Source organism: Lutra lutra, chromosome 9 (genome assembly GCF_902655055.1).
Source record: "Lutra lutra chromosome 9, mLutLut1.2, whole genome shotgun sequence".
In the NCBI taxonomy this organism is placed as follows: domain Eukaryota; kingdom Metazoa; phylum Chordata; class Mammalia; order Carnivora; family Mustelidae; genus Lutra; species Lutra lutra.
This window is the reverse complement of record NC_062286.1, coordinates 131,120,553-131,141,583: the sequence shown is the minus strand read 5'-3', so window position 1 is coordinate 131,141,583 and position 21,031 is coordinate 131,120,553. Positions and strand designations below refer to the sequence as shown.

Here is a 21,031-nt window from a genome sequence, read left to right as displayed (position 1 = left end):
TGTCACAAATACCATTGCCGGGAATGTCTTTATACATGCATCTCAGCGTACACGAGCAAGTGCTGCAAAGGGAGAAATTCCAGGCAGTGAATTCGGTGCGTGGAGAGCCCTCGTGTTCTGGGGCGTCTGTCAGCTCCCACAGCACAGCACCACCTTGCATAGACAAGCCAGTGCCTGCGAACCTTCCCTTCCACACTTGAGCCTCCCCCTCCCCAGCAGAACTGGCTTTTGAAGGAGGTTGTGTAGCTTTTAGGAGGTGAGGAATGGGAAGGGGGTAGTTGGGGGTGGGGGGGGTGGGCTTTTTATAAACCACTAGACAGACCCAGATCAATAATGCATGTTCCAAAAAAGGCCAGCCCATTATCTCACAGTCTGCCACAACCGGCACACAGAGGGTGGTCCTAAAAAATTTATCATCTGCTATTTTCTGCCCATTCGTGCGGCAGTTCTGATGGTTCTCAGGGCTGAAGGCTTCTCGACTGAGCTAATTCCAGGCTTCCTTCCAGTCCCGGGTGGAGAACAGCCGTCCATCCTAATTAGGGTCTGGTTGAGAGAACGGGGATGGGACACACAGAGGGGCTCGTCCTGCGTTTTCATTGCGAGGTTGGGGCGGGGGGGAGGAGGGCCACAGACTCGTTTGCTCTTCCCTTTCTTGCATCTGGCGTCCTTCCCTGAGTTGTCACTCCAAAGTGTCACGTGCCCAGGGGAACTGGTTCCAGGGCACAGGGGTCAGTAAGCAGCCTCCATTATCAATACATTGTCCAGGTGATTGGGAAAATCCCTGCGTTTCAGTGATCCTTGGAGACTGGCAGGGGCTTGGCTCACCACCTTTACCAGAAGGATAAGAGAAGGAGAAGCACACAGAGGCTGGCGTCTTGTTTGCATCTGATGACCTTGAGTCAGAGAGGCTGTGTCACTGGGGAGCCCTGCTGGGGTTTACTGGTTGGATTCGATCCAGCCAAACCTTTGGTGAGCCTCAGTGGCTCAGACAGGCTCGGAGACCCCAAGAGGAGTTAGACACAGTCCTCGTGGAGCGTTTGCAGCATCCCAGGGCCATCTGTTCCATTATTTGAGATTTTATTGAACTGGACTTACTTTTTGAAGCTTAAATAGTATTTGAGAAGGAAGTCTTAAATGATAACTATAAATGAAAAAACCAGTCTTCACTGTCTTTCGTGAAAGGTCACGGCAAAACCAAGTACAATGAGAGCAGCGGCGTTTTTGCATTCGGGCAAGAGGTTGCCTCCCACAAGGCTGGCATGGCTTTGTTATAAAGGCTGAGGGCAGCAGCACCTCCCCGAGACTTTCTCCTTGACCCGGTCAGCAGGATGGAAGCTGGGGAAAGGATGGACTTCCTTAAGTGTGAGCCATGGGCTTTTCGTATTGGAGCCCCACTAATACGGGGGCTCTCGTGTCTTAAGGTTAAGGAAACAGATTCCCCAAACTCCAGAATATCCGGGCTTATCTCCTAAGGGTCCACACGGGGTAGAAGCAAGCTGCCTTTTTGAGGTCCCCTCAGATTGCCAGGTTCCAGGTGTGCCCCCCAAGAGAGTCATGCCGCTGTGGGTGATAAAAGGCCACCAAGCAGCAGTGTTGGCAGGGGGGGCCACAGAAATGCCATGGAAACAAAGCATTGTTTCCATTCGTTGGATATAAGAACCCATGTTTCACAAACACTTTCTGTCAGTCTGAATTCTCTCAGTGACAAGTGACAGAAACCCAATTCAAACCAGACTGACCATACATCAAAAAAGGAGTTTATTCGACTCAGGTAAATAAAAAGTCCAAGTGTTTAAAAAAAAAAAAAAAAAAGTCCACGTGTATTCTGAGCTTCAGGTGTGGCTGGATCCAGGAGCTCTGTCTGGCTCTCATCTGTCTCTCCAATCTCCCTATTCTCAGTTCTCCTGCAAAGTGGCTTCACCCTCAACCCAGCTTCCCACCTGGCATCCATAGACCCGTGTTGATGGTACAGTGAGCCATCCTTGTGGAAAGAGTGTCTCTCTCCCATGTATACCAGTAAATGGCCCCAAATGAAGTATCTTAGATCTGGTCCTCCCCGGGACAGCTGGTCAGTCATGAACCATTCAGGGGAAGGGAATACAAGGATCAGCTGGCCTGGGTCACATGCACAGCCCTGGAGTCAGGAATGGGACCAACCACACAGGAGCTGTGAGGACTCAGAAAGGGAGTAGGTGTGTTCCCGAAAGGGAAATTCAAGAGCTGGTGCCAGAAGAAGGCAGGTGCCAGGTGTGCAGTCGAGTCCAGGAGATGCTCAGGGCATGCTCACAGGGCTCTCTCCAAAGCAGGGTGCTCACAGGACAAACAATTCATTCAGCGGGTATGTGTCAGAGGGGGTCCAGCAGCAAAAGAAATAGGCAAAATCTTTATTCTTACGGAGCTTACATACTAATGCAAGAGTTAATAAAAAAATATTTATAAAGTATATAGTACCTACAGTAGTAAAAAGGGGCAAGGGGGATAAAGCAAGGAAGGTAAGTCAGCAAGGAGAGGGAAAGGGAGAGTGATGATATTATGGAGACATCTGGGCAAAGAAAGTAAAGGAGCCAGTCAAGGGAGTTCCCCTAGGAAGAGCAACCAGGCAGAGGGAACAGTGGGTGCAAAGGCCCTGAGGCAGAAAGCAGTCCCACCAGGCTCACAGAGCAGCAGAGAAGTCAGGACAGCAGAGCAGTGTGAGCAAGGACGAGGTCTGAGAGGTAATGGATTGTGGTGGAAGGGTATATCATGCAGGGTCTTTGAACCAGAGAGAGGATTGTGGCTTTCTGGGTGATACAGACACCAGCAGAGGACACTGAGCCAAGGAGGAACATTATCTGACTTGTGTGTTAATATGGTCCCTCTGGCTATGATATGGAGAGGGATGTAATAAGAGCAGGGAGCCCAGCAAGGGGTCTCCTGCTGGAGTCCAAGCATGAGATGATGGTGGCTCAGACCAGAGTTGGGGAGGAAGCAGAGGCTGCGCCTCATTATCAGGTAGAGCTGATAAGATATGCTGATGGACCTGATGTGGAGTAGTGGGTGAGAGGAGTCATGAATAACTCCCAGGTTTGGGCATGAATGACTACAAGGAGGGATTCTCCATTCACAGAGATGGGGAAAGCTCTGGTCAGGAGCTCAGTGCGGTTTCCGGACCTGGTGAGATGCAGGGGCTGGAAAAATGAGGAGGAGCTCTCCAAGGCAGTCAGCTCTGAGAGTCACAAGTTCAGAGAAGAGGCCCAGGCCTGCAAGGGCTGGGACTGAGGGAGGGCCAGGGAAGGGTAAGAAGTGTATGTAGATTGTGCGCCTGCCTGTGCTTTACTGGGTCCAAGACCTTTACCACATTCCAAGAGGGGCCTCTGGTCTTGAAAGTTCCAGGCCCCCAGCCCAGAGGGCTGCCTCGTAGGAGAGGCTGGCTTTCGAGAAAAAGCCTGGGGAGGGTTCCTGGCCAGATGCTTGTTTTCTCCTTTCCATCTGCGAACGCAAGGAAACCACACCCTGTGCCGCAGACTGATCTCCAGAAATCAATTCTAAGTTTCAGGCTCGGGTACTCTGTAGGGGCCAAATGGCTGGAAGCCTAGGACAGCTTGCCCAGATTCTGGACACCAGATCAGTGTAACTTCCAACTCAGCCTCTCTAAGATACCAACTCCTGACATTCCTGCCATTTCTCACTCGAGTCACAAAAACATGTGGGGGCAGGTTATCTCAGGAGGAAGAAAGGCTCATCTAGACCCACCCTGGCATTCAGCTTCCAAGCTCATTCCTGCAAGACTTTTTTTTTTTTTTTTCCATTCAGCAACACTTGGGAGATCACTTAAATTCTGGAAGCTAAGTATATCAGGATTCGGTTTGGCTGCATATAAAAGAAAATATAAAGTAACAGTGGCTTGAGCAAGGTAAAATTTTGCTTTTCACTCACATAAAAATATCTGAAAATTGGCATTCCAGGGCTGGCATGGAGGCTTCAAGGTTATCAAGCACACGAGCTCCTCTGCCTTTCTGTTCTGCCACGCTTGTTGTGTGGCTTCTCTCATTAAGGTCATCTCATGGTTCAGAATGGCTGCTGGAGCTCCAGCTATCAGAGCCACATTCCAGGCAACACAGAAGGAGGAAGCAAAAGGGTAAAAAGAATGGACTTCGAGTTAAGTCAGCTCCCTTTAAGGACCTCATTCCAGACATCACGTACAACACAGACAGAGCTTACTTAATTAGCCACACGATCTCAGCAAGAAGTGTGGGGCACACTCAAATTTGGATTATTCAAGGACAGTTTAACTATATTTTGCCAAAGTGTGAGCAAGCAAGTGTGGGGAAATCTATTTAGTAACATTAGAGCCATTCCTACCCCAAGACCAAGGGGATGAGGGGAGCAAATGGTTACTGGAAGACCAAGGGCCACCCAGCAGGAGCTGTCCCCCTCTGTTGATACCACAGGGAGAGAAAAGGAGGGTTGCATACCCCAATGTCCTTTTTCTCTTCTACTGATATCCTCCCAAGGCCTTCCAGTGATCCATTCCAGTCGAAAGCCAGAGAGTAAAGAGAGTTGTGGATACAGCCCATCTAGGTCAGCTCCCTGGGCTGGATCATTGGACAGAGAACAGATCTAGAAGGACACAGGGAGGACCACTTGCACATTTAGCTGCAAGGCAGTCTGGGAAATGGATTTCCTAGCTAGGTGCATTAAAGATGAAAATCAGGGCCTGTTAGGAAGGGGGTCATACACTGGCGGACAACCAGGGTCTCTCCCCGCACCAGAGATCAGGAGCAAGGGTCCCAGTGAGGAGCAGCACCTCCGGGGGGGAATGGCGGGGGTGTTGTACGAAGGGCACTGGTGACACCTGCACCATGAGAAGGAGACAGTCACATGGGAATTTGGGGGAGGACCATCCCAGGCACCAGGATAAGTGCAGGAGCCACGTGGCAGGAATGGGCTTGCCAGGAACTTTGAGGAGGACAGCAGGACCCGGGGAGTGAGGGGGAGAAGGATGGGGGAAGGTCTGAATTTTATTCCAAAACCCGTGGAAAGTCACTGAGCTGTTCTGAGCAGGTCAATATTCATGATTCGTGTTTTCAGTGGCTCAGTCTGGCTGCAGGCACGAAATCAGAATCAGGGAGACCAGTGGGGGCTCCAGGTGGGAGCCCAGGGGTGCTCTGCAGAGGTAGTGAGGGGACGGAGCCGGTTCTGTTTGGAGGGTCAGCAGGCAGGGCTTGTGGCTGGATTGCAAGGGGGAGGGAAGGAGAATCGAGAATCACTCAGAGGTTTCAGCTGAGCGGATGGCAGATGGCGGTGGTGTTTACAGAGAAAGGGACATGGGGGAGGAGGAGGAACAGGTTTTCAGGCTCCGGTCAGACATCCCCCTGCGTTGCACTCATCGCCACCAGGCCAGTGGCTAGGTGACTGGCTCTGTGTAGCCCATGAGGACAGGTTGGCAAAACACCCCCAGAGGCCTTGCCTCATGGAAGACACAGCCTCTGGCAAGGAGCAGGATGTGGGTGGAGCTCCTCAGAGAGGCAGTGACCGGTGACTGCCGAGCGCCATTGATGATTCCCACGGCCTGCCCTTTCCCAGGGCCTCTGGGCCACTTCCCTTCCATTCAGAAGTGCTGTAGCACAATTTGCTCCCAGAAGCTTCATGGCCAGAGCTAGCAGAAGGCAGAGGAGGAAAAATTAACTTGAGGATCTCTCTGACAGTCCAGTGTTCATTAATGAAATGCCAACACGCCCTCTCCGACACCTGCTTCCTTGACGTCGGGTTGAGGAACCGATTTTGAGCCTCGGCTTCTTGGAGCTGAAACCAGCAACAGCATTTGCCTGTATTTGGTGACATCCCCGCCTCAGGAGCGCCTCCCCCTTTGCCCCACAGTGAGGACAAGTGGTCCGAGCAGAGGGTCCCCGGCATCCGGTGTGTTTCTTCTGGGTCGAGCTGGAGGCACGGTAGTCGCCAACTGACAGCAGTGAGCCCATTCTGGTGCGAGGACGGGCATCAGATGGCATTGTCCGGGAGACAATGGAGTCCCTCTGCCCAGGTGTGGCCTCTGTTTCTGATGCTCACCCCTCCCCCACCCTGCTGGGCACAGAGCTATTCGGGGCAGGAGGACAGAGGGGGCCCAGCCTCCCGGTGGTTGTTAAACAGTCTGCGGGGGGCAGGCCACTCACAAGCTGATCCGGTGACATTGTGGGCATTCCAGGGACACTCGAGGACCCGATGAGGGCGGCCACGGGTATTCCAGCCTGGCCGGCAGTCACCAGTAGCAGGAGAACAGCATGGGACACAGGTGCTTTGCCGCCTGTGGCCTGAGTTAATGGCCCTTCCCCCTCCCCCGACCTGCCAGTCTAGGTCAAGGTTCTGTTCTAGCCTAGAGGCAAACCCACAGCTCTCCTTCTCCTCTTAAAGCCTGCTCTCTTGTGGGGCTCTGGGTCACAGTAAGTGTTACTTTGGAGGTTTACTCAGTTGGTCCCTTCAGCTGAAGGAGAAGCAGTACAGCTTGTAAACTCAGTGCGTCCAAGGGCCCGGCAGGTCCAGTAAATGTGGAAAGTGGGGAGCGGGAAGAACCAGAGTGGACCTTCTAAACTGGGCCCTTGCTACTCCAGTCCACTCACCTTTGGACCCATCAAGGCCAGATCTCTGTATTTTTCAAGCAAAGCCAGATAGCTGGATTGATTTGAAATCTCCCTATTTAAAAAAAAAAAAAAAAAAAAAAAGTTCTCAATTTTTCAAACACCTTTTAAGCACAACTAAGTTGAACACACAGGCCAGATTCTGTCCAGAGGCACTCTGTGAACTGTGTTACCCAGGACTTGGGAGCTACGATAACTAAAATTTGTAACAGCATGTATTAAATGCTTTTGGTATGCCTCGTACTGCAGTAAAGGTATTTTCCTCAGTTAAATTTTGGAACATCCCATGGGGAAGAGGCAGACAAGGACACTGAAGTATATGAGAGAGTTAAATCATTTGCACAAGGTATCTGGTTCATAGGATTTGGCAAAGTCTGGATTTGAACTCAGGCCAGGTACCTCTAGAGCCCTTCCCAACATACTGCATAAGGTGACAGAGAGTATTCTAGAATTGTCCTTGAATTTCACAGTCAAAAGAAATCTTCTACCTAAAGCTATTCATGTGCTATATTTTTACAGACAGAAAATGAAAGCCCAGAGAAAGTCAGTGGTTTCATAAGACGGCTCACACTTTGTTTTGTGGGATCTTTGATACCCAGAGTGTACAGACGAGGGAGGGCCCCATGTTCCATCCAGAACAGAAGCACACATGTGTGCGTTACCCCCACAAACACATTCAGCAGTGGAACCTGTTTAACCTACAGAGCTAAACAGGTGACAACAGAATCATTCAGAGAAGGATGGCACCTGGAGAGGACACAGGTCATGTCCCCTTCACCCTTAGCTGGTCCCCATGCCATGTGGCCCTTCAGCTCCTAATTTTCAACCCAGAGAAGAGGAGAGAACACAGCCTGGGACTGTGAGCCACTCTAGCAAATTAAAGAACCTAAGGAGGAGGTCATTGGAACCACTGATCTGTGGCCTTGGGGGTGGAGGGAGGCATACAACGGCCCACATTGGAATTGGGTCTGTGAACCTGAAAAGAGTTGGGATGAGTAGAAATTTTTTAAATTTTTCACAGAGGAAGAGACCCATGAAAGCAAAAATGCCAAGAGCCCACAAAGCTCATTAAAAAAGCTATAGCATTCTTGATACACTGAAAAAAGTGTAACTAAGCATTTCTGTGGACAGGTCATGCCTCTGGCCTTCTGACTGTGGCCTCTTGTTTAGTATTCAGAGTTACCTGTGGTCTCTACAGATATGAGGTCCTTGCCAAAAGACCTCTTCTAGAACATTCCAGGCTAGATTATCTTTTCTCCAAATGAAAGGCACAGGTGGGAATGCAACACATATCCTGGAGTATCCATAGAGTAGCCTGTTTCCAGTCAGTTCTCTTCTCCCTCCCACACCTCCAGGGTATTTCAAATTACATGACTGACACAGTCTCACGTTAAAATACTCAAGTAATTCAAAGCAAAGCTTCCCCATCCACCATTCACAGTGCTCATCTCAGAGGCAACCATTATCTACAGTTTATAAATCGGCTAAGAACATTTTCCAAAGGAGCAGGAAGGGGAGAATGGATTCAGCACAACACAGGGAAAACCTCCCCGAGGAGGCAGTATTAGCAAACACCTGGATGATACCCGGTGCGGGGGGGCGGGGGTGTTGGCATCTAGGCTGCAAGAGCAGCAAGTGCAAAGGCCCTGAGGCAGGAGCATGCTTGGTGCCTTGGTGCATTCTAGTAGCAGTGAGGTCAGCATGACCAGAGGAGAGGGAGAGTGGGGGACAGAGGTACAAGTTGTAGCTGGGGAGAATCAGTATCCAAGTCACATGGGGTCTCCTGGGCCAAAGGGGGAGCTTTGGCTTTTATTCAGAGCAAGATGGACCATTGGTGGAAGAGACTGAGCAGAGGAACTCGTGCTATGGCTTCACCTTTCAAAGAAGCCCTCTGGCCACCAGTAGTCCAGGTGAGAGACAGGAAATGATGATTTAAGTCAAGATTCTGGGTTTACTGAAGGGCTTTCTTCCTTCCCTGCCAGGCTTTCCCAAGGAGGGATGACGTCACAGACTCTAATCATTTACCTATACCTTTAAGAAAACAAATGTCAGAAGGTATCATTTCCTCAGTTATCCATCACGATCAGTGACTCCCATGCCGCTCTCTTGGGGGGGCCTCCGGAGTCTGTCACAGAGGGGTGTGGAGGGCATCCACTCCCAGCTGGCAGGGGCCCCCAGGGCAGAAAGCAGCTGGGAAACGCCTAAGCCCTGTCGGTGGCAAAAATCCGGTCCTGGTTCGAATCTCGAAATTCCCCAGCACCTGCTTGTTCCCTCGAGGTAGCGGTTGCACTGACCCAAACCTTTAGAAGAACGTGTTCGATCGGTGTTTCCTGAAATGACTTTTACGACAGGTAAGGCGCAGGTATCTCATGCGACAGCTCAGCAAACCTTGATTTAACTGCTTACAAACTTACTGTGATGTTCATCCAAAAAAAAAAAAAAATCAATTAGCGTATCAGGCACGGAAGTTCACATAGTTACTTGGGCTGAGACTAAAGTGTATTGTTTAAAATCACTTTAAGAAGAGATATCAGAGGGGCGCCTGGGTGGCTCAGTGGGTTAAAGCCTCTACCTTCGGCTCAGGTCATGGTCCTGGTGTCCTGGGATCGAGCCCCACATCGGGCTCTGTGCTCTGCAGGGAGCCTGCTTCCACCTCTCTCTCTCTCTGCCTGCCTCTCTGCCTACTTGTGATCTCTGTCTGTCAAATAAATAAAATCTTTAAAAAAAAAAAAAAAGGGGGGCGCCTGGGTGGCTCAGCGGGTTAAGCCGCTGCCTTCGGCTCAGGTCATGATCTCAGGGTCCTGGGATCGAGCCCCACATCGGGCTCTCTGCTCAGCAGAGAACCTGCTTCCTCCTCTCTCTCTGGCTGCCTCTCTGCCTGCTTGTGATCTCTCTCTGTCAAATAAATAAATAAAATCTTTAAAAAAAAAAAAAAAAACCTCTGCCTTTGGCTCAGGTCATGATCTCAGGGTCCTGGGATCAAGCCCTGCATCGGGCTCTCTGCTCAGCGGGGAGCCTGCTTCCCTTCCTCTCTCTCTCTGCCTGCCTCTCTGCCTACTTGTGATCTCTCTCTGTCAAATAAATAAATAAAATCTTTAAAAAAAAAAAAAAAAAACGAAACAGTTCCGCTGGCCGTTTGCTTTTTGCCAGCGTGACGTTCGGGGCAGCAGAGTGCAGGTGAATTACTCGCCAGGTGGTGGCCTCCTGCTTTCCAGAAGGGTCTGGCAGGCTGCGTGGGGAGCCAGCTTTGTCCTTCCTACAGTCCCCAGAGACGCAGAGAGGTTGAGTTCTCATTACCAGCCGCTCCATCCTTTCTCCTCCTAGTGTGTCAGGAGCGGGCAAAACGTTGGTTCTGCCTGGGATGCCCTGGATACATTCCTATGAGTATTTACTGAGCATCTGCCCTGTGCCAGGCACCGCCCTGGGCCTCAGGGCTGGGAGGCGCCGTGGGTTGTGCAGCGCTCCCTGCGCTGACACCAGGCCGCAGGCAATCGACAAGCGGGATAAATATGTAAATATGTAGAAGTTAGAGGTAACTCAGACTCAGAAACTTACAGAAGGGGTCTGAACTGTCAGGCGCTGGGAGTAGAGACAAAAAGGGCGTGAGGGCACAGGCCATCGGGGTGCTGCAGGAAGGGCATTCCAAGCAAAAGGAACAGAGAGGCAAAGGCTTGGAGGTGGGAGCAGGCCTGGCAAGTCCAAGGGCAGAGACAAGGGCCCTGTGGCTACAGCGAGTGGGCAGGGAAGGGGTCTGGATCCAGCAGGGCCTGTGGATGACCCCAGGGACTCTGTTCTCTGGTGAATGGGAGCCACAGAGGATGCTTAGGAGAGAAGGCACTCTGTCTGCTCCTTGCAGAAGAAATGGTCAGGGTCCGGTCAGGAAGCAAAGCAGTTGACTTAGTTCAGAGGAGAGAGGATAACCAGGTGTCCTGGGAAGAGGCAACAAGGCTGCAGGATGGATATACTTTGGAGGAGGAGCAACAGGCCTTGCAGCTCATGTGGATGTGGGAACGGAGAGGTGGGAGCAAGGCATAGCAAGATTATTATCTAAGTCACTGGAGGGAAGCAGAGGAGGCAGGAGAGAGCCGGTGACCGCAGGAGCTCAGTTGAGGGTGTGTGGCACTGAAGGTGTCTGCAACACAGTCCCATAACCTCGCCGCGGGGGCAGTGCTAGGTTGTACGAAGCCATTGTGTGCCACACACCAGCCAGGCCCTCCCCTTCCCAGAATTTTCTCACCTATGTGCTGCTTGTACTAGGATTGACCTCTTTTCATCAGCTGTGATTGTTCTGTTTTATTTTTTTTATTTTTTTTTAAGATTTTATTTATTTATTTGACAGAGAGAAGTCACAAGTAGGCAGAGAGGCAGGCAGAGAGAGAGGAGGAAGCAGGCTCCCTGCCGAGCAGAAAGCCCGATGTGGGGCTCGAACCCAGGACCTGGGATCATGACCTGAGCCGAAGGCAGCGGCTTAACCCACTGAGCCACCCAGGCGCCCCGATTGTTCTGTTTTAAAGAACGAGAGTCCACTACCCTAACTGAGAGAAGGCAGGATCACTTGCCCTAAGTGGAGGACACTAAACCATGTGACTCAGCATAAGCCAATGATGTTGCCTGCTGAGCGCTCTGAGCAGGTGGCAAGCTCCCTCCCGGTGGAAACAGGAGTCGTGTGGGTATGAAGGACACGACGGCACCGGCTGACATTTTCTCCTGGAGCTTATCGGTAGTAAAGGGATTCGTTTTCCCACCACTGGCATCCCCAATATTTGGTGAGGTGGTTCTGTGCTGCTCCCACAGCTGGTGTGCCAGCTAAAGCCACCTCTGGGATGACGAGGGGACCCAACATCCAGCCCAGGACCCTTCTGAGCCTCCCTGAAGCCAAGGATTGACCAAGTGCATAGGGAGCTCTGTGCATTCCCTGGGTGAATTATCACTACCTCGAGTGTGGTGTGAACCATACGTTTCTGGAACATTTCTGAAACCGTACATTTCTGCAACATGACACCCAGCACCTGCTGTCCCTGTCAGTCAGGTCTGGGTTTGAGTCTACATATCGCACTTCCCAAGCTCTGTAGCTCTGACCAGTCATTTAACTCCCTGTCCTCAAAAGGGCTGTTGGGGGATTAAGTAAAATGATGCTTGACACATGCCCAGCGTGGTGCATACCACAAGCATGCAGCCAGCCAGACTCACTGCTCTCAATAATTATGATGATTATTATTGGCGTAGAACACTGCCCTCTGCCCCAGGAAAAGTTTGGACCTGTCTCATCAACTAAATTATATTAGGAGGTTGCCAAGCTCCGAGGCCTTCAGGGACCTGGCTGGTAATACGAATGGGCGGAATGGGTGTAAGACTGCAAGGCACGGTGGGGAGTGTGGCAAACTGGAGAACATGGAATCCGTCGGACGCTATTTCAAGTCATATTTTTTCAGATCCACCGCACAAAAGGCACATGTCTGTGAACACAAACCAGCTGGGGCTCTCGGGGTCCATAGAAGCCTAAAGAAGAAGGTCCTATGTTTCTGAATTTAGCAGATATTCACTGAGCACCTGCTGTGTGCCAGGCACTGTGCTAGGCTTGGGAACATAAAGGTAAATAGAGCTGGCCCAAATCCCTGCTGCGGCTGGGCCAGGAGGGGCAACGGGCAGTGTGCAAACAGGGGAGCTAGAAGTGGGGTCCGAGGGCAAGAGGTGCTATGGGGAAAAGTGCAAGGGGAGGGGCCACAGTGGGTGCCAGAAGCAAGGGCAGCGGCATCCTTTCCGGGCTAGGGAAGTCCCCTCAGATATTTGCTGTTTGCTCCATCACCTGAGGAAGGCTGGAGGGAGCCCTGCAGGCAGAGGGCATAGCTCAGGCAAAGGCCATGAGGTCGGAATGTAGCTAGTGTGCAAGCTGGGGGCCTAGGGGCATGACCTTGCTATCTCAATTGGCAGTAAAAATTCCATATAGAGAGAACGGATGGGCCAGCAGAAGGCCTGTCTGGATTCCTGCCCCTTCCCCAGGCAGGGCACAAGGCCTGGTGGGGGGGGGGCGGCATCCCACGGTTCCGCCTAGCCCTGAGGCGGTGGCCTGCTCCCTCTGCAGGCTCCAACCTGTGAGCACCAGATGGTCAGGCAGGCCTTGGAAAGCCCCCCACTCATCCATCCCCTCCAGAGGGAAGTGTCACACCTGTAGAAACCCTGTAATTGCCTCCAGTTACAGCTGGGTCCCCTGGGGCTTCTTGGGAGGACGTGTGACCTTGAGAAGAGACGTTCACACAGTCCCAAGGCCTGATGACTCCTGTTCAGTTTGTAACCCAAGAGCCAGTTCTCTGCTTGCAGCCTTGCTTTCTTCCACCCACCGCTGGGAGCCTTGGCCCAGAGGCTCAGGGAGCACACCTGGTTCTGGGAGGGTGTCCCTTTTAAAATCACGTTAAGCGCTGGCTGGAAAGGGCAGGCTTTGCTGTGTGTCCTTCCATCTCCCAGTAAGTTTTTATAGAGCACCGATTATATATTCCCCCGGGGGGGATTGGCGGGGGAGTGGACAGCACCCTGAGTCACCCAGAACCCTCAGTCCAGGGAAGGTAGACCACAAACAAATGACCCAGTAAAGGAGACCATTTCAGAAGGCCATAAATGTCAAGAAGAAATATATGGCTGGTGAGATAGAGAGTAAACAGTGGGGGCTCCTTCAGATGGGGGGGCCAGCCGGGCTTCACTGAGGAGGTGACCTTGGGTTGAGTTCTGAATAACAGAACAAGCCAGCAAGGCCAAGTCTCAAGAAGAGCCCCACACAGAAGTAACAGCGAGTGCAAAGATCCTGGGGCGAGGATGAGATTAGAGCATTTGAGAAACCGTCAGGAGGCCAGTGTATCCAGGTGAGCCAAGGGGAGGGGAGAGATGAGCTCAAAGGAGCACAGGAGGTGGGTTGGCAGTGGGGGCAAGTCTAGAAGAGTCTTGGGCCGTGGTAAGGAATTCATTTTTTCTTCCGAGTGCCATGGAAGCTATCCAGTGATTTTAAACAGTGAGGAGATATGATCTATGTTTGCCTCAGGGAAACTCTAACTCTGTTTCCATCCCTATTTGGCAGAAAAATGGGATAAAAAGAGCCATATAAATCTCCTTTTCATTCTTCCCGGTAGGAACAGAGGGCTGAGGTGGGTCTGATTAGTTGTCCTTGAGTCTCTGAGGGGCTGTTGGTGACTGGGTCGGCAGCTCTCCCGCAGAAACTTCAGATGCCTGGTAGACCCCGTCACCGTCCTCACGTGACCATCCCGTGTCTGTGTGTCTTCTCTGTTCTCTGTCTTACAAAACACCTGTCACTGGATTTAGGGCCCACCCAGGTAATCCGGAACAAGATCACCCCTAGATCCTTAACTATATCTTCAAAGACCCTTTTTCCAAGTAAGATCACATTCCCAGGTTCTGAGGGTTATGATGTGGACATGTGGGGGAGGGGAAGTGTTTGCACCCCTCAAGCCACGACAGAGCCTAAGAACTTTAAGGAAAAGGAAAGCTCCTGAAGGTGGCCACAAAAAGGAAGAAGAAAATGACTTCCATTGACTATTTCTCTAAACCTACTAAATATTCAGATACCAGCCATAGTATTACGCATCTACTCTGCAAACATTTATTGAGTGCCTACTGTGTACCACACACCATGGGGGCATTGAGGAGTGAGCACTGAGCAAGGCACATAGCCTTTGCCCTCATGGGGCCCTCAGCAGGGCAGTGACCATGAAAACACCTGTGCATAGTACGGCTTCTAGAACAAGGTAGTTTCCTTTCCTTCCTAAGTGCCTTTCGCTGCTACAGCTTCATTGAGAAGCAAGAAAAGGCATGAATGAAGCCACACTACCTGGTGGTGTATAATTAAGTCCCAATAACACAGGCTGCATGCATAATAAGGGCTCAAGGGAATCAGAAGCCAGAGTGATCACTAAAGAGGTGTGCCTTGGCTGGTGGGTTGAATCTGGGGACAGAGGGTAAAGTGGATTCCAAAGTTGGACCATGTGGACAAAGCAGCAGAGCACTTAGCTGAGGAGTGTGCAGGGAGAAGGTGAGCCCAGCAGGCTGGCATGACCGGATTTCAGTAAAAGTGAACAGTTCTTGGGAAAGTTCCAAACAAAACAAAGTATAATCTTCCCTGGGTTTACATAGTGGTTGCTTTCCAAAAAAAAAAAAAAAAAAAAAAAGGAATGCACTGCACATTAATAGCCTGCAAAAAAAAAAAAGATGTTCTGTTTCTACGCAAAACAAAGTTCCACTCTAGGCTTGGATCCTGTACAAACAGCTGTTCACCCGCTCCCCATGACCACCCAATGGGACTGCAGACCCAGGAAATTTCTTGCCCAGACGTTCCTTGCTGGCCCCAGCCCACACGTGACCGTGGCACCCGCCCCCATCCGTCCCCAGAGATTTCTGAAATGTACCCCCTTCCTCAGGGATGGGGGAGCCGCCCTGTTGAGAACCACCCATGCCTTGTGGCCCCGCGGGGGCCCTAGTTAGGAGCTGGCCGGCCGCACCTCACCTTGGCTCCTGTTTGCAGGGTCCATGCAGGTGATGAACAAGACGCGGCGCATCATGGGGCAGGGCGGGGCGCACTTCGTCAACGCCTTCGTGACCACGCCCATGTGCTGCCCCTCGCGCTCCTCCATCCTCACCGGCAAGTACGTCCACAACCACAACACCTACACCAACAACGAGAACTGCTCCTCGCCCTCCTGGCAGACGCAGCACGAGAGCCGCACCTTTGCCGTGTACCTCAACAGCACGGGCTACCGGACAGGTAAGGGGAGCCTGGAGGCCGTGGGCGGGCCGGCGGGCAGGGAGCATTCGTTGGAAGTGGTGCCCGGTGCCTTGACCTCGCGCCAGTTTGGGGTCCGGATCCTGCCGGGATTTTAGATGATTTGGGGTAGCCCACGGACAACTTCATTTTAACTTAAAAGTTGTGCATTTTGCATTTAAAAAGTACAAAACGATTTGCCTATAGTAGGGAAAAACTGATTTTTCCAAAGGAATTTGAATTTTTTTATGAGTCCATTTAAAATATGAAATATAATACAGAGAGAGGCTAGAAGTACTCATGCATGATTTGCGTTCACCGTGGGTTATGTTGGGGACTGATTTGTTGACTTCAGACTGTCCGCATGGAAGAAGATTCCAGAAGAACATTGGGGTGGGGATGAAAATTGGTGTAGAAAATGGAGAGGAGCATATGTGGGACTGTATGGCCACCCTGCAGACTGGCCCAGGTTGACAGGGATGGTTTGTCTACACTTGCTGTCTGCACTACCCAGCAGGCTCCAATCTCTCTGGTGGTCAGTGCTGGGGGATCCTATCCTGGTGTTTGGGGGGATGTAGGGTGGGGGGGGGGTGGATACAGAGCAAGTGGCGTTTCCTGTCTATCTTGTGGGAGGTACCTTGGTTGGTTCCCAAGGCTCACCTGCCAGGCCTGGGGCAAAGACATAATGAAAACCCTTCTCTCCAGCCCCACTGCAAAATCTTCCAAACTCAATTCGATTGAATTATTAAGAAGTGAATTCTCCACACCTTGGGTAAGGAACCAACACAGTCGTGAAATCAGACATCGTGCCACAGATATTGCTACCCCTTCAGAAATGAAGCATCCTTCCAAGCTGGGGATTGCGGGGGCGAGGGGGGGCCTTCCCTCAGATACACATGTGGCTGGTGGTGCGCATTGGGGGTGGGGAGCAAGAGGAAGGTGTGTCTCCTTGCAGATTGATTCTCCTGCAACAGTCACCCAGACAGTGGCTCCTCCGGAGAGAACTAGGAAGGCCTCTATCCTATACACATAAGCCTCTTGGTTCCTGGGTCTCTGCAGAAAGCCACAGGTGTCAGAGTTAACCACGGGCACACCCCCCCCAGGTGGTTGTAGGGAACCTACAGGTAAATGGTCTCACAGCAGACCAGAGGGCTCCTGCTGGAAGAGGCATCTGCCTCTCAGGTCCAGATAATTATGGCCATATGTGCTCACGGGTACCAACCTTCAAATATTTGTAACCTGAATTTTTAGCTGAAATCTGCTGATATTTAAAAAAAAATTTTTTTTTTGCCAAACTCAATTTTTTTTTTAAATGTACCATAGGGCTCAAGCAAAATCTGTCTGAAGGCGGAGCGTAGCTCATACTCCACCTTTAGAACATCTGATTACAAGATCTATGTAGAAAACCTTAGGTGTGATATTGGAGGAGAGGGTTTCAGGGTTTTTTTGCTGCTGAGTGTGATGCCAGCTGTGGGTTTGTCTCATAGGGCCTCTGTTATGTTGAGGTACATTCCCTCTGTACCCACTTTGTTGAGAGGTTTTATCATAAACAGATGTTGGGTTTTGCCAGTATCTTTTCTGTGTCTATTGAGAGGATCATATGGTTTTTAACCTTCATTGTGTTCATGCGGTGCTTCACGTAGATTAACTCATCGGTGGAAACCATGCTTGCATCCGTGAGTCAGTCCCACCTGATCATGGGGTGTAATCCTCTTCCTATATTGTTGACTTCAGTTTGCTCATATGTTGTCAAGGGTTTTATTATCTCTATTCATTAGGGATATTGGCCTATAATCTCCTTTTCTTGTGGTGTCCTTGTCTGGTTATGGTATCAGGGTAACGCTGGCCTCATAGAATGATTCTAACAGTGTTTTCTCCTCTTCTCTTTCTCCTTCTCCACTTGAGAAGGGTGGATATTATTTTTTTTTAATATTTCGTTTATTTAAGAGCGAGAGCATGGTCGGGGGGAGTGGCAGACAGAGGGAGAGGGAGAAGCAGACTCCCTGATGATCAAGGAGACTGATGCGGTACTCGATTCCAGGACCCTGAGATCAAACCCAAGCCAAAGGCAGATGCTTAACCAATTGAGCCACCCAGGCACCCTTAATTCTTCTGTAAATGTTTGTACCAGTGAAGCCCTCTGGTCCTGGACTTTTGTTTTTTGAGAGGTTTTAGATTACTGGTTCAGTCTCCTTACTAGTAAATGCTCTATTTGTTTTCTAATTGTTCATGATTCAATCTTGGTAAGTTGTATGTTTCTAGGAATTTATCCAATTTGTGGGTACATAATTCCTCATAGTAGCCTCATGATCCTTTGTTTATAACAAAGGATTTGTCACCTCTCATTTCTGGGGTTTTTTTGAGTCCTCCCTATTTTTCTTGGTGAGTCTAGCTAAAGATTTGTCAATTTGGTGGTTCTTTTCAAAGAACCAGCTCTTAGCTTCTTTGATCTTTTCTACTGTTTTAGTCTCTATTTCATTTATTTTCATTATAATCTTTGTTATTTTCTCCCTTCTACTAACTTCTGGCTTTGTTCTTCTTTTCCTAGTTCCTTGAGGTGTAAAGTTAGGTAGTGTATTTGAGATTTTTCTTGTCCCTTGATACAGGCGTTTATCGCTATGAACTTCCCTCTTAGAACGGCTTTTGCTGCATCCCATAAGCTTTGGGATGTATTCTTTCCATTTTCATTTGTCTCAGGATATTTTTTTTAAATATCTCTTGATTTCTTGTTTGGCCCAGTGCTTATTCAGTAGCATGTTGTCGACTCTCCCCGTATTTGTGAATTTTCCAGTTTTCTTACTGGATTGATTTCTAGTTTCATACATTGCGGTTGGAAAATATGCTTGATATGATTTCGGTTTTCTTAAATGTATTAAGACTTGTTTTGTGATCCCACATATGATCTGTCCTAGAGAATGTTCCACGTGCACTTGGGAAGAATGTGTGTTCTGTTGCTTGGGAATGGAATGTTCTGTAAATGTTAAGTCCATCTGGTCTACCGTGTCATTTAAGGCCAATGTTTTCTTACAATTATCTGCCTAGATGATCTATCCATTGATGAAAGTGGGGTATTAAAGTCCCCTGCTATCATTGTATTGTCTGTCTCTCCCTTTAGGTCTGTTAGTATTTGCTTTATGTATTTAAGTGTTCCTATATTGATGAGAGATTCAGCTGCTTTCCATTTCTCCTTGTACTTCATTGATGAGAAATGAGTCACTGCAGGGGAGCCTAAGAAATGGAGTCTCCATTCTGGGTGACCATTTTTCCAGCTAGAAATTCCTTTCTGTAGGAGAAGAAGACAGCAGATATTGAGGGAAGATTATCAAACTCTAGTAATGGTTCACAACCACTTGTGTGTGTGACCCCCTTTTGAGTACAAGAGATCAGCCTGAAATGTACAAGACTGGAACCAGAAAAACATTCCTTAAGTGGACCAATGGTGGACCAGCATTTCATGTAAATAGTGCTTTTAGTGCATTTAGTTGGGTCTTTTATTTTGGGGGAAAAAAAAGGAAACTACAAAATTTTGAAAATAACCTTATTTGATATCGTATCTCATGGCAACAAATGTTATGTTGTGATGGTGACTAATGGGTTCATTCTTTAACCTAATGGGTTGGTGAAGGGACAGTTAGAGGTGGGGTGTGACTTGTCCAACAAATTGAAGCGACAACACAATGTGATGTCCTTTACTGAACATGCAGTTCACACAGCAAAACCGTAACAGGTCATTTTTGCAGAAGCATTAGGGATTTGCTCCATCTCCCCAAGGGCCTCTCTGACTCCTCTGACTTCTGAATCCCCCCCACCCCCCGCCATGTAGTACTTACTACCTCCTCATCCTTTCCAATGGCCTCTTCAATTACCTCACGGAGCAGAACAGTGTTTGTCAATGGATTTGCATGTGCCTCGAGCTCTCCTCCAGCATCCCTTTAATTAATTTCCCCAAGCCTGGCGTCTTTTGCAAGATCCGTGTTTTCATTTGGCAGACATCTTACTTTCTGCTACCCTGTGCTTGCAGTAGACACGGACAAAGGACGAAGTGTGAGATGTGAAGTTGAAGAAGGTCTGTTCTTGGGTATTTCTGTATGTTGGCTTCCTCTGTCTCCAGGGACTGGGATCTCAATTCTAAATACCCTGAAAGGGATGAATTGTATCCTCAGGTTTTATAAAAGGTACCTTAAAAGGTGCTCAGTCAACTCTTAGCACTTGTCAGCTGCCTGAGTGTGCTCACTCGCATTGCACACCCGCGGCGCAAAGTTCTGTAGTGTTCTGGCAGTGAGACTCCTCCCAGCTCTTCGCAAAGCCGTTGAGAGCAAGGACTCTGCCTGGGTTCAAATCCTGATGCTGCTACTTTCTAACTGAGTGGATTTGGACAAGTTATTTAACTTCTTCGTCTTGATTACCTCGAGGAGGGATAAGAATGTTGCTTAGCTGATATGGTTTTGTGGGGATGAAATGTTAGAGCAGTGACACACCGTAAGCACTTAGGCAATGTTCACCCTGATGTTGGTGACGATTTTCACAAGGGGCAGCACGTCGGACCACCCGCCCCAGAGCAGCGTTCCCAGGAATGTTGCGAGAGATCAGCTTGGATGGTGGAAAGAAGTACGCACGGGTTAAAATTGACAGCACGTGCCCAACCTTTCTGGTTATCAGCAGAACGCAAATGAAGGCAACAGTGGCCACAGCAAATATTCAAAGGCCCCATCACACCAAAATTTGGAGGGGATGCGGGGAAGCAGGGAGTCCCACACATCAGCAGCGAGAACGCATGTGGGCACCTCTACGGCCCACGAGCGCTTTGGCGATTTTCGGCAAAGCGGAAATCAAGGACCATGGGAATGAGAAGGAAGGAAAACACACCGAGGTGGCAGTCCCAGATTTCTAGTACACTGCTTTGGTGGGGAGTGGGGACACCTTTTCTGGCGCTTGCTGGTGAATTAGACAGAAGTACCCATTGTCTTCTCATTGGGGTGACACTTTTCTCGTTCCACGCGACCATCTGAATCTGGCAGTTCTGAGGTGGTTTCCGTGCCCAGCTTCTGCCATCTGGTACAGATTTCTGTAGGGATGTGGGCACTGGTGGTGAGCTTTCGGCCCCTCCCTCATCGTGTTCTAGAATGTGCCAGAGGAGCCCCAGGGGTGGGGGGGGGGGGGTGGAGGCCTCTTATCACAAGCTCAGACTACCTCAGGGCCCCTGGTTGGAGCTGTTTGGGAATGTGGCCTTGAGCCCCCGATCATTTTCACTCTTCTGCTGCCACAAAGCTGGGGTGGGGGAGGTCAGCCAAGGATGGCCACCACTTGGCCGTCAACCTTGGGCGGCCGCCCTCGCTTGGGAGACAGGCTCCGAGCCATGACGCCGGCCCTGGCAGGGCACATGAGGCATTGGTGGAGACTGCTGCCTCTTGCACAAGAGGCCAGGAAGGCGGCCTCAGGCATGGTGGCATCCCTGACCAGACTCACCACCGGCGTGTGTGTGTGTGTTGTGTGTGTGTGTGTGTGTGTGTGTGTAGGACTGCACAGACATGAGGACTGTTGCTCAGGTGACTTCCTCTGTTTTTCTGTGAAAGAATCCTCACCCCTCCCTCTTTTCACCACTCTGTTTGATCTGCCTTTAGCCTCTTGCCCTGAACACCACACTGGACCTGAACCC

The 21,031-nt window shown here is 50.1% G+C and overlaps 1 protein-coding gene across 1 annotated transcript in view; it reads left to right on the top strand.

Moving 5' to 3' along the window:
* The window catches only part of SULF2 (sulfatase 2), a 113,434-nt gene that overhangs the window by 30,540 nt on the left and 61,863 nt on the right, over positions 1 to 21,031 (top strand). Inside the window, 1 exon segment of the mRNA XM_047746461.1 lies at positions 15,139 to 15,378. Coding sequence (XP_047602417.1) covers positions 15,139 to 15,378 — 240 coding nt within the window.